General features: G+C 38.4%; 2 protein-coding genes across 2 annotated transcripts in view; both read left to right on the top strand.

The window, feature by feature from the left end:
* The window catches only part of si:ch211-106n13.3 (vWFA and Collagen domain-containing protein), a 30,410-nt gene extending 21,048 nt beyond the window's left edge, over positions 1-9,362 (top strand). Inside the window, exons 23-31 of the mRNA XM_046877183.1 lie at positions 811-882; positions 1,003-1,038; positions 3,368-3,412; positions 3,572-3,604; positions 4,606-4,752; positions 5,463-5,517; positions 6,826-7,017; positions 7,174-7,251; positions 8,337-9,362. Of these exons, the coding sequence (XP_046733139.1) occupies positions 811-882; positions 1,003-1,038; positions 3,368-3,412; positions 3,572-3,604; positions 4,606-4,752; positions 5,463-5,517; positions 6,826-7,017; positions 7,174-7,251; positions 8,337-8,518 (840 nt within the window). The 3' untranslated portion in view covers positions 8,519-9,362. The remainder of the gene's footprint in view (positions 1-810; positions 883-1,002; positions 1,039-3,367; positions 3,413-3,571; positions 3,605-4,605; positions 4,753-5,462; positions 5,518-6,825; positions 7,018-7,173; positions 7,252-8,336) is intronic.
* Positions 9,363-9,509: 147 nt separating this feature from the next.
* Positions 9,510-12,012, top strand: LOC124402700 (C-C chemokine receptor type 4-like). Its single transcript, XM_046875860.1, has one exon. The coding sequence runs from the start codon at positions 9,691-9,693 to the stop codon at positions 10,753-10,755; it is 1,065 nt and encodes a 354-aa protein (XP_046731816.1). The 5' UTR covers positions 9,510-9,690; the 3' UTR covers positions 10,756-12,012.
* The last annotated feature ends 1,414 nt before the right edge of the window (positions 12,013-13,426 follow it).

Genomic DNA, 13,426 nt, shown 5'->3' with positions numbered 1-13,426 from the left:
TAGTCGAGAAACAAAACCCAGACTGGTTATTCAGATACCTATTCAACTTACCAGTATAAGTGCTCAATTCATGATTCACTGATAAATATTCAATGCTAAATTATTTATTCATATTATAATTGGCTTCATTAACTTTTTGCACAGGTAAGCACATTTTTTTTTTTTTTTTTAAGAGCCCTGTTTTTTTTTTTTGCCACATTTTAAAGGTTAGAAGGCTGCCATTTCCTCGGCTCCTTACCAAAACCACATCCTCAGCCTGTGTACTTAGACCCCTTTAGGAACACACCGAAGTCCGTCTGCAGGCACGTGTTGTAAAATTGATCAAAATAAATGTGCGATCTGGTGAATCAGAGCTTTCTCAAATAAAAAATAACTTCTACAAGTCACTGTAGTACTTTAAATATCCAAATCAGTATTCAATGAAGGAAAATATAATCAACATGGTTTTAGTTAGAAATAAAGTTTTTTTTTTTCTGTGTAAAGACAACAGGAAGTGTAGAGAAAGCGTTCAACTAAAGTGGAAAATTTTCATCGCTTTTAATCGGAGCGATGAAAAATTGCGATAGAGTGCTGATAGATCTCAATCTGCATTTTTCAGAGGAAATATGATTTAAGATGAAACTGTATGATGTAATCTCTTCAGTTTTTCTCCACAATAGCTTGTAGGTTGTTTTGGGGCCATATAAAAGATAAGATAATCATATTTTTCTGTGTTTCCACTCATTTTGCACAATTTCTTTGCAATTTGAATTCTTGCATTTAATGTGTGTATATGAATGACATGCTTGTGTTTGTGTGTGTGTTTAATAGGGTTTACAGGGTGAGCCTGGGGTTCCAGGCCCTCAAGGCATTATGGGTCTTCCGGGGTTAAAAGGCCATAAGGTATGACTAATTTGTAATGTTGGCAAATTTCCTAGATTCAGTTCTCAGTAAGGTTTCATTCTGAGGTTAGTTCAGTGTGTCAACATCTCAGCGCCTCATTGTGTGAAATACTTTTTACAGGGGGAATCAGGAGATCCTGGCCCAAAAGGAAGTCAGGTACTGCGGCTCAGTGGAGAGTGACGGACTGTGACATTTATTTTCCTGCTGTGTGTTAGCTTTGGGACTGTTTAGTCTCCGAGCGGTGGATGGTGTGAACGGAGCGTGCTCAGCCATTTCTGCTCACAGACAGAGCTTGAAGGGGAGGGGGTTAAGATACTGTAGCGCAGTGGTTAAGATGGATCGGAAGGTCAGGAGTTTAAATCCAAGCACTACCAATATGCAACTGCTGGGCCCATGACCAAGGCCCTTAACCTTCAACTGCTCAGTAATTCGCTCTGGATGAAGGGGTCTGCTATATGCCATGCATTTAAACGTAAATTAAACAGAATGCAAGGTTTAAGGTTGCAACCCAAAATGTATCTTAAATAATACAGTTATCAGGAAATAATCAGCAGTAAGAATCAGAATCTTTATTTCCAAGGATCATGAGTTGCATGTACAAGAAATTTGGTGTGCTGGTGCTATAAAAATATGAACAACTATAAAAAAACTAGGAAAATAAATTAATAAATGAAGATAAAGACCTTAACTATATTGTTTGTGCAGGGTATGTAAAGTAAGGAGGTGCAAATTATGATGTAAGTGAGACATTTTCCCAGTATAAGTTCAAGGTGAGGGGGTGCAATATAGTAGTCCATGTTGATTGTGTTAATACAATTCAATTCAAATCATTTTTATTTGTAGAGCGCTTTTTTTTTTTTTTACAATAGACATTGTCAATGTAATAAAAGCAGCTGCACATAGATAGATTTTATAAGGTTGTATAAAAAAATGTGTACGTTTATTTCGTAAAAATTAGTTCCTTATAATTGTTTATCCCTCATGAGCAAACCAGTGGTGACTGTGGCAAGGAAAAACTCCCTGAGATGGTATGAGGAAGAAAACTTGAGAGGAACCAGACTCAAAAGGGAACCCATCCTCATCAACAAATATCCATTCAATGCAGTTTCATTGTTGAGGTGTGTAGAAATAGGTCTGTAAATGCAGAACTATTAATGCAACCAATGGTCCTGAGCTATTGTAGTAGACTCTTGATATTAATTACAGTCCAAATCAGTCCTCAAAGTTCTTGAGTTTCTCAGCGGCTTCATAGATCTTTAGGCTGTAGATGTGAAACTATTCCCAGCTGCACGAGTCGTCTCCAATTGACTAGGACTTCATCAAGAGGTAGGATTTCAGGATGAACCAGGCAGATCTGAAGAAAAAAGGACTGGTCACTGAAACGTTAGGGACATAAATGTTAATGTATAAAATGAGCAGAGAAGGATTTACATTACTATAATGTTAGTGTTAAAGGAATCTGGTCAGAGCTGTTGGTGGGCCCTTGGGATTATTGATGAGGTCAGTTGTGGACTGAAGAAAGAAGTTTTTATGGAGTAAGGTTTTGGTCCGGACGGTCTGCAGCCTCCTGCCAGAGTGGATTGATTCACTCACTGATGAACTTTCCTAATGATGGAATTTATTTATTGATTACAGTATGACACAGTGATTTTCAACTATTTACAGCTACGTGTCACGTTATCGGTTACTTTATAGCAGCTGCAAACTCGTTCCCTAATACCAGTCTTACTTAGACACTTATAAACTAGAAAAGTAGTGTGTATGACTCACATAATTTCTCTGAAACACATTGTTTCTTCAGCAATAAAACGGAAACTCTTTGTCACCTCAAAAACCCACAGTACATGCACTAATGTGCGCGCACACACACACACACACACCACACACACATATATATATATATATATATATATATATATATATACCCTTGTGTAGACCAGGAACTCTGTTGATACTCTATTGACAAAGGTTTGTGGACACCCGTCTATACATTTTTTTAAACATCCCATTCCAAATTTAGTACACATTTGATATTATAACCTCCAATCTTCCATTGTAAGATGGTACACTAGATTTTGGAGTGTGTTTGTGGTGATTTGTGATTATTATGCCACAAGAGCATTAGTAAAGTCAGGTACTCGTGTGGGGGACTTCAGGAGGCTTGGGTTGCAGTCAGCGTTTACATTCATTGTTCAAAAGGGTTGAGGTCAGAGTTTTATAGCAGGCTACAGAAGATCTTTCACACTCTTTCAACTCATGGAGCTGTCTTTGTGCACAGGGGCATTGTCATGCAGGAACAGGTTTGAATCTTTTTGTTTCAAGGGAGAATTTCATCTTGGTGCATTCAGAGACGTAAACAATTGTTTTCTCCGAACATTGTGGAAACAGATTTAGGGGGAAAAACAAGTATGGCATGAACATATGTAATATCCTGAGCTGGGAATATGAATATAGTACTAAACATGTCCTATGTTTCTCTTTCCAGGGAGTAAAAGGTATCGAGGGATCATCTGGGCATCCTGGAAAGCCTGTATGTGGAATTCTATAACAGCTTTTATTAATCGTATTAATACGAATTATTTATATTTATTTTTTTGTTTTTTTACCAGAAAGCGATGCAAATGTTTGTCCAAATGACTGAAAGTTTTTCTTTTTTTTTTGACTATGTCTATTGCTGTGCCTTTTGCAGGGTGAACCAGGTCTCAGGGGGAGCAAAGGAGAGGTGAGTATTAATTACTGAGACGTCACAACAATGTTTTCTGCTTATTTACCAAGCAGGAGCTTTTTCAGTTCCGACATATGACTTATTTCTTTTACTTTAGATCTAATGATTTAATAAACTTTTTTAAATAAAGAGACCACAGGGCCCAACAGGGCCGTTTGTAAATTGTTTAGTGAAATCAACATCCCTTCTCTGAAATTCCTCCTTTTTCTTGATAAAACTGTTGTTTCATAAGATCTGGGGAGTGGAGTCATTTGGAGGAACATTTATCAATGATTTTGTTGCAATTTTAGGCATCGACAAGTAGTTTTTTACAACCTAAGACATAACCGTAACCCTAACCCGAAGACCCTAACCTTAACCCTAAGCACACTTTACACATGAACACAAACACACACACTAGATTTACATAAATATAAATATATTTTTTGGGACACCTGAAATTTCCAGCCATTAGTCGTTCTTCCCTGGTGGTCTAGTGGTTAGGATGCGGCGCTCTCAATGCTGTGGCCCGGGTTCGATCCCCGGTCAGGGAACCAACCCCAGCCACTTTCAGTGCCGGTCCCAAGCCCAGATAAATTGGGGAGGGTTGCGTTAGGATGGGCATCCAGTGTAAAAACATGTGCCAAATCAAGCATGCGGAGGATCCGCTGTGGCGACCCCTAATGGGAACAGCCGAAAGAAAGTCGTTCTTTCTCAAACTTCAACCCCAAATTTGAAGGTATATGAGGAAATCTTCCCTTCACTTAACTAAGAGATCCAAACCCGTTCCAACATGACAAAGCCAAGTCCATGAAGATATGCTTTCCATGGGTTGGAAGTGTGTATAAGATCTTGAGTGGCTGGCTATAGAACCCCATACACTTGTTTTCAAGGCTTGTTTTAGGGTTCTTCAACAACCTGAATTTTAGTGTATTTGTTTCCTCCAAATGTATTTCCACATGCACACTTATTGTAAAGCTTGTTAGAGCATGGTTTATGATCTCTCTCCTCTGTTCCAGAGAGGTGTGGACGGAGATCAAGGAATCAGAGGCGCTGATGGGAAAAAGGGAGAAGTCGGTCCAACGGGACCTGTAGGGCCACGAGGGTTTCCAGGAAATGATGGGTTGCCAGGGCAACCAGGTATCCCAGGCTACCCAGGTAAACCGGTAAGTGTTTGATGCTCAAATTACAAAATTACCCACTTGTGAGGGAAAAGAGAAGAAGGCAACATCTGTGAGGATCAAATTATCTTTAAAATTGTTCTGGGTGATTTTTTTGTGACTAATTAACCTTGCTGAGGAAAAAGCATGTCACATAACAGCACGAGTGCAAACATTTGCAGTCCCTTTTTTGAAAAATGGATCATTCTGAATATTATTTTATTGACTTTTTCTAAAAATCAAAAGAGTTGCAAGAGATTCAAAATGAAATGTCTGTCGTCTTGGAAGACACACATGAAGTCTTTTTCAGAATAAATGTACAATTTAGTTACAAAAATATAGGACTTAGGAAATATAGGACTTAGCGGAAAATTTGACCTATTATATCGGCGCATTAGGTTAGCAAATAGATAGATGATTTGTCCACATCTGACTGATATCATTTTTGATTCTTTCCTCTTTTCCTTATCAATAGATGATGGGTTCCTTCAATTTGAATCTAAGCTTGGCTTAAATGGCTTCTCTTTGGTTTCTCTTGTGTCCAAAACCCTAAATTGACCCTAGGTGTGAAAGTGTGTGTATGTGTAATGCTAAATGTATTCCCATTTCACCTCCTTCCTGGAATGAATACATGAAAGAAACCATTAGAATGCACAAATGAAGTGAAGAGTATCAACAGAAACTGTTCTGATTAAAACAACTCATCTGTGTTTCAGGGGAAGCCACCTTCTGAAGAACACTTAATGAAGATTTGTTCATCAGTGTTGCAGAGTAAGTGTTTCATTTTGCAACAGATTTTAAGATACTCTGATAGTCAAAATACTGTCAAGTGATTGTGACTCACTGTGACTTCCTGTTACTGAACAGACCATCATCTGGCCACCCAAAACCTTAACCCAGACCAGTGCTAACAGAGTATAGCCGACTAAACATTGGGTTAGATGTCTGTGTCACTGCGATTGTGCGATTGTGCACATCAGTTGGTTAGAACGGGAAAGACTGGCACTGTCAGTTAGCAGCAAGCTGGAAACATCTGCAGTGCTGGAAGAAGTCACTTCACTTTCAATTCTCTATTTTAAAGGAAATCCATAAGGCAACAGACATTCTTGCTCAATATATAGGTTTCTGCACATCACTGTATTTTTCATATGCGTTGTAGTTTAAAAAGCACAAAGACACTTTTTTATGTAAATCAAAGTAGGAAATGTTTAAAGATTTGGTTTTGAGTCTTCTGGGCAATCTTTATTTAGAAATGCAAAGCTGAAAAACCACAAATCTCTGCGAAGAATGATTTAGCTTTACTTTCCACTACTTAAAATCTGCAATAAATAGAAGAAATAAGTTCTGTTTTTTTGTTTTGTTTTTTATAACAGAAACAAGACAAGACTTAGAGTTTTGAAAATGCTTAAAATTCTTTAATTTATTAACTATTTATAGATACATTTAATGTTGTGGAATATCACACCTGAACTTTCCAGCCAGATGTTTTTTATTTCCTCAAATTGTTACCACAAAGTTGGAGGCACACAATAGTACAGAATGTCTTTTCTTCACTTGAACTAAGAGACCCAAACCTGTTCCAGCATAACAATGCCCCTGTGCACAAAGCCAGCTCCATGAAGATCTGCTTTACATTTGCTGTAAGTGTGTGGAAAATCTCCTGCTATAGAACTCTTACCTGAACTCTACTGGAATGAATTGGAACGCTGACTGAACCACAGGCCTCCTCATCTCAGCTACGTCAATACCTGACATTACTAACACTCTTGTTTTTGAGCTCAAATCTTCACACTCCAAAATCTCATCCTACCAGGAGAATGGAGGTTATTGAAAGAGCAAATGGAGACTAAAAAATGTAGAAATTGATGTTGAAAATAACCGTGATTAGCATTTTTCTTTTTCCTTAATATATGAGATTAAACTTGTGTCCAAAGTATTAAGAGTGAAAAAACTTTTTACTCAAAAAAGCTTATGTTTTTGACTAGCGTTACTAGTACATACTAAGACTATGACTAACCTTAGATTAATTATGTACCCGCAATCATAACCAGCAAGCTTCACCTCTAAATAATTCAACAGATCAACTGCCACAGCTCCTTCAGGCGATGTCCCCCAGAGGCTGCGAACACTGTGAGACAGTTAAGGGACCACCAGGAGATCCAGGCCCCCCTGGAGCACAAGGCCCATCTGGAACCCCAGGCTACCCTGGCAGACCTGGAGCTCAGGGATACCCAGGACAGTCTGGGCCGATGGGGCCAGCAGGTCAGAAAGGTAAAGCAGAACAAGAGATTTGTACTCTCGGTTTAGAGAAGAACTGCTGCTATTCATGCACTTTCAGTCTTAATAAGTGAAACAGAAACATTTTGCTTATTTACATGTTTCACCCCATTTACTTAGTGTTCGTTTCCTCTGCACGTTTATCTCCAGGTGAAAACGGACCAATGGGCATGAAAGGGGCTAAAGGGGAAAGCCGAAATGGGCTCCCGGGTCCACCTGGACCACCAGGTATTATACTTTTCGCTTTAGATGTAACTGTTTTGTGGAGATTAGTGGAACAGAATATCATATATGTGCTTCTTTAGTGGCTGAGCAGACAAGTGGCCCGGTTAAACGACCAGAAAAGGGAGGTCTTTGTACTCAAACCATATAGGAAACTGGAGATTTAACTTACCTGCTGGATTAGCTAAGAATTCTGACTGTGAAATGACATATAATCTAAAATATTTATGATTTTACTGTATATTACTTTACACCGATCAGGCAAAAGATTATGACCTTATAACATTATGAGCAGTGAAGTGAAGAACCCGGCACCTGCTAGTGGGTGGAATATATTATGCAGCAAGTAAACATTTTGTCCTCAAAGTTGACGTGTTAGAAACAGGAAAAATGGGCGAGTGTAAGGATTTGAGCGAGTTTGACGAGGGCCAAATTGTGACGTCTAGACGTCTGGGTCAGAGCATGTTTAAAACTGCAGCTCTTTTGAGATTTTCCCGGTCTGCAGTGGTCAGTATCTATCAAAAGTGTTCCAAAGTGGGAATAGTGGTGAACCGGCGGCCGAGGATTGTTGATGCATGTGGGGAGCGAAGGCCGGCCCGTGTGGTCCGATCCAACAGACGAGCTCCTGTAGCTCAAATTGCTGAACAAGTTCATTCTGTTAATGCTCGACGGGTCAGGGATGTTTTGGCAGCAAAAGGGGGACCGACACAATATTAGGCAGGTGGCTATAGAGTTACGCCTGATCGGTGTATATAACATATCTCATTACCTTCTGTACATTAATCACTCTCACCCCTGTACATATGGACCCATACCCTCATTTAATGTATTGCTGTTTAGTTGTGCACCTTTATGTTGCAACCATCAAATTAAAGATGATATTTTTTAATTTTACTTCAAATGCAACATTTCCTGAATTTAAAGATTGATGTTTTGTGTTCAGTTCAGTGATTAATCTCTGTGCCAAATCTACCTTTATGACCAGCTAAATTATTAAAGGTTAAGTTAAGACACTCTATTAGATGCGAACTGCATTTAATTGGCTCTCACAATGACAATACATTTAAATCTAATTTAATCTTTCTTTCCAGGATTGCAGGGTCCTCGTGGCCTGGACGGAGAGGGATATTCAGGACCCCCGGGGTCTAATGGAAAACCAGGCTCCCCTGGTATCCCGGGCAAACGAGGTCCTCCAGGTTCTGCCGGCGTTTGTGACTGTTACACGGCTTATGCCGGTCCTCAAGGTCACTTCAACAAAGGGCCCGGTTTTTAGCCAATGACCTTGTTTAACATTTCATATTGACTTTTTGAGGGCCTTGATGCTCTTCAGCTCGGATTGGCAACACACATTTTGACTGTATTTGAAAAAATTTCAACGTTTTTACTTGAGATTCTTTGTCAAACATTTTGGTTGGAAAACTAGAATAGTGATAATGTAGCAGCATGCGGATCTTTGCTTTGTGGAAGCCTTTTCTAAATATCTTTTCGAATATACTGAGGAAATTAAAACACTCGCGCTTTTTTTTTATTTTTTTTTTTTTTTATGAGCAAGATAAGATCTTTTCCATGTTGAGTCAACCCCACCGCAGACAACTTTGTCCTCCTGCAACCACATTGTTTCTATTTCACATTGGTGCTGGCTTTTGTGAGTTAAATTTTTTATTGTAAATAGACATAGGTGTTGCACTGCCGTTTGAAATACTACCTCTGTATTCGACACAAAGTACTCCATCAGCTAGGCAATATTTTGTTAGAACAGTGTTGGCTGATAGACTCTCAGACTGCTCAGGATATTTCTTTATTTCTTTTCTTTTCTTTTTTTTTCTTTAGTTTAAAAAAGCTCATCCTGTGTGTGATGAATCACGTCCAGGTTTTGTGTGTATGTGTGTGTGTATGTGAACTACTGCATTTTTTGAATGTTTGGACATTTCTCCCTCTCAGAATTCAATGCATCAGCAACACGTTTCTATTTATATTCTTGTGGAATTGAAGCCAGTATTTCTTTTTTTAATTTTTATGTCTGCTAATTGAATTAAGGTTTTCATGTGTTTTCATTTCTTTACTCATTGTACTGTTTACATTAGAACTGAAACTTTAAAATGATCAAATAAAATTTCATTCCCAAACTATAGCTAACTGTGTAGTAATGAAGTTTTATTTAATGGTTTCTGTGTCTTGATTCAAATTTATTTTTATTTTTTGCTACATGGGACCGATAGGAAACCGATTTTAAAAAAGGTTGCCAGTAAATGCGTGCGCAGTTCCTCTTTCTGCTGCTGCGCTGGATAGTAGTAGTTGTTGGTGTTTAATCTTGATGCAGTCGAGCGAAAGCCACAGAAAGGTTCACAGCTTGGCAGGGCAGGTTCCTCTGCGCTAACTTGAAAAAAAAAAAAGCCTGATTTCCGTGACATCGGCTGGCCGAGGAGCTCTAACAAAGGCGTTGTCATGGAAGAGAACTATGATGACTATTTGTTGAGTTTTTTTAATCAGACCTCCACGACGGACGATCCAGAATCCATCCTCAATGAGACGGTATTTTACTGTGAGAAGGCCGGCGTGACCAGGTTTGGTGCAACATTCATCCCGACAGTCTATTATATGAACTTCTTGCTGAGCCTTTTAGGAAATGGTCTGGTTTTGTGCATCATCTATAAGTATGAGAAGCTTGGAACGGTCACCAACATCTTCCTGCTCAACCTGGTCATTTCGGACCTTCTATTCGCCTCCACCTTGCCTTTCTGGGCTGTCTACCACCGCTCCGAGTGGATATTCGGACCCGGGCTTTGCAAGTTCATCGGTAGCTTGTACTCAATTGGATTTTCCAGCTCCATCCTCTTCCTCACCCTCATGACCTTTGATCGCTACCTGGCTGTGGTTCACGCCATCACGGCAGCCCAGAGCCGCCGGAGGTTGTACGCCTACTGCATGTCTTTTGTCGTCTGGTTTCTCAGTTTCTTTGCAAGCCTTAAGGACATCGTCTTCTACAATGTCCGGCTGAACAAACCGGGCGGCTGGGTTTGTGAAGAGAGTGGCTACTCACACCAGACCATAGTTAAATGGCAGCTGATGGGTTACTACCTGCAGTTCGGCGTGTTCTTCCTGCTTCCCCTGATGATGATGTTCTATTGCTATGCCCGGATCACCATTCGCATCATCTCCACACGCATACAGGAGAAGTGCAGGGCTATCAAGCTCATCTTCGTCATTATCTTCACCTTTTTCATCTGCTGGACGCCCTACAACGTGGTCCTCCTCCTCAAGGCGCTCCATTTGGCTTCCAGGGACAGATCGTGTGCCGAAGAGTTGGACTATGCAGAATATGTCACGCGTAACATCGCGTACTTGTACTGCTGCATCAGTCCTGTGTTCTACACCTTCGTGGGGAAGAAGTTCCAGAGCCATTTCCGGAAACTTCTAGCAAAGCACATACCCTGCTTGAAGACCACCATCCTGTCGTCTCAGAGCAGCAGGACGACGTCATTCAGGAGCCCGAATACTGAGTATTACTAACTAATGAAACTTTACACCACGAAGGAAGTTAGCAATTTATAAACATTTGAACACAGGGATTTTCCGAATTTCTGAATACTGCACATTGTTTCTGATATTAATATTAGAGGGTTTTAAATGTCTGTGCACCAGAAGCTTATGAACTTTGTAATATTGGGAAATTCTGAGTTGATTAATAATAAGGCTTATTGGCAGATTCTAAAAGTCTGAATATAGATGTGGTTCTGAAGGTTCTGAAGTTTGAAATATTAGGAAGTTCTGAATATCTGAATATTGACAGGTTCTAAATTCTAAAGTATTGGGAAATGTTTCAATGTCTGAATATTGGAAAGTTGAACTATGAAATATTTAGGGGGGTTTTTGAAGTCTTTTTTGAAAGTTATGCTTTTTGGATTATTGACAGGTTCTGAATATCTGAATGTTGCAACGATCTAAAGTTTTGCGTGCTTCACAGAAAGGTGCTAAATGTTGTTTTGCGAATGCTTATTAATGCACAAATAATACACACATGAGGAAGTTGGGTAATATGTGTCATTTTTTGTGTCTGAGTGATTATGCTGATCGTCTATGGTTAATTGCATAACTGAGGATTATTTAGCAGCATGAAGGTGTCATTTCAGATCTTTTGAAATAACATGGAAAGAGTTTCATCATGTGTTTTTTGTTCGTTTTTTTCTTTTTTGTGCTGTTGATGCTTAAACACAACTGATCAGTTAAAAAAAATAAAAAGGCTGGAATATATTTAATGCTTTTTTTTTTTTTGTCATGATAAAAAAAGACACTTTACTGATGTACAGCAGACTGTTAAGATCTAACCTTCATATTTTTTTGCTCAGAGTTGCATTCGTTCTTTTCATTCAATTTGCAATATTATTTTTTATTACATTTAAGAATGTGTCCAATTTTTATCTGTTATAGTTACATGTAACAGTATCAGCATTATTAAAAACCTGCAAAGCTCAAAGGTCAGACACGGAGAATACAGTATACAATTATACATTTTGTATTGTTTTTTCATTGTTGTTGTTCTTTAAACCTCCATAGAGATTTCTGTGTATATAGTTGCTATAGGAACGATGACAGCAGAATGAGTGCATTAAAAAAAAACCTGCGGTCTGAATTACAGCTGTGCCAAAGTCGGTGCTGCTGTTACACAAAATGAATCAGCAGCTTCTTGCAGTTGATATTCGGGTATTTACCCTGACTCTATACTTTTCTAGATTTTTCTGTGCCTGAATAAATGATTTCTATAAACCACTGCAGTGTTTAGTGTTGTTACTATTACTATTACTATTACTATTATTATTATTATTATTATTATTATTGCAATTATTATTGTCTTGTTCCTCTTGTGATAAGATAGATAGATAGATAGATAGATAGATAGATAGATAGATAGATAGATAGATAGATAGATAGATAGATAGATAGATAGATAGATCTGCAATATGCTTTATCACTTCATCTTATTGACTACTTGTGAAGAAGCAAAGCTCACATCCTGTTTGTCACACCTTTCGTGGACTTGTGCCAATGTCTTTACTGATTTTATTTTATTGCCATTCGTTTAACTTGAAAACATCCTTAGTGTGTGTGTTTTCAGGACAGTATCGATACATTGCCAATGATCAATGATCAGTTAATCCAAACCTCAGGTGCTCATGGGCATCTACACTGTCACATATTCCTGAGGAAGAATCACTGTGTTAATACTGCATTAGTGTCATTTTGGTTCTGTAACACACATTTTTAATGAAACGTCATGTCAGGACTTGGCCTTATGTAGATAAAAACCACCGAATGTGATGCTGTAGTTCATGAAAGTCTTGCCAAAGGACAAACTGCTTTACTAAATACTAACAGGGTGGAAAATGATATTGTAGACAGACATACACCGACCATTATAACATTATAACATTATGACCAGTGAGAGAAAAACACTGATTATCTCTTCAGAAGTGAATATTTTGTCCTCAAATTTGATGTGTTAGAAGTAGTTAAAATGGACAAGTTTAAGGTTCTGAACGAGTTTGACGAGGGCCAAATTTTGATGGCTAGACGACTGGGTCAGAGCATCTCCAAAACTGCAGCTGGTCTGCAGTGGTCAGTATCTATCAAAAGTGCTCCAAGAAACAGTGGACTCCACTGTCACACATTGAGGAACATCCAGGAACTATAAGAAAACACATTTATACACTGACAAGGTCAAATGAAATCGGAAGTAAAATACGAAAATGGGAACCTGTGGATAAATTTGAGTAGTTTTCCAGGAATAGGCTTTAGATCCGTGACTAAAGATTAAGGACAACTGACCACGTAAGGGCTCTGCTCAAGAGCCGAAGAGATGCAGTTTAAAAATATTAGGATTTGAACACTTTTGTTTTGAAGTAATAATGAACATTTGTCCATTAGCTCTTAAGTTTTTTTTTAATTTCTTAAATCATTAATACATTTTATTGAATCTCTTCATGTTGTTAGGTAACCTAGGTAACCTTGTCTAAATGAGATATTGTTGATAAAATGAGTTCTTACAGTTTTTAACTGACTAATGCATGAATATTTAACTAGGTTTTTTATCATTTTTTTGAGAGAAACATTTTTTTTTTTTTAGTTCAAAGTCGTTTTCAGTGCACTGTTGTACAGGGTTAATTAAATATTAGATGTGATGGAA

Source organism: Silurus meridionalis, chromosome 20 (assembly GCF_014805685.1).
Source record: "Silurus meridionalis isolate SWU-2019-XX chromosome 20, ASM1480568v1, whole genome shotgun sequence".
In the NCBI taxonomy this organism is placed as follows: Eukaryota; Metazoa; Chordata; class Actinopteri; order Siluriformes; family Siluridae; genus Silurus; species Silurus meridionalis.
Note: the sequence above shows the minus strand (reverse complement) of the source record. Positions and strands in the feature narration are given on the sequence as shown.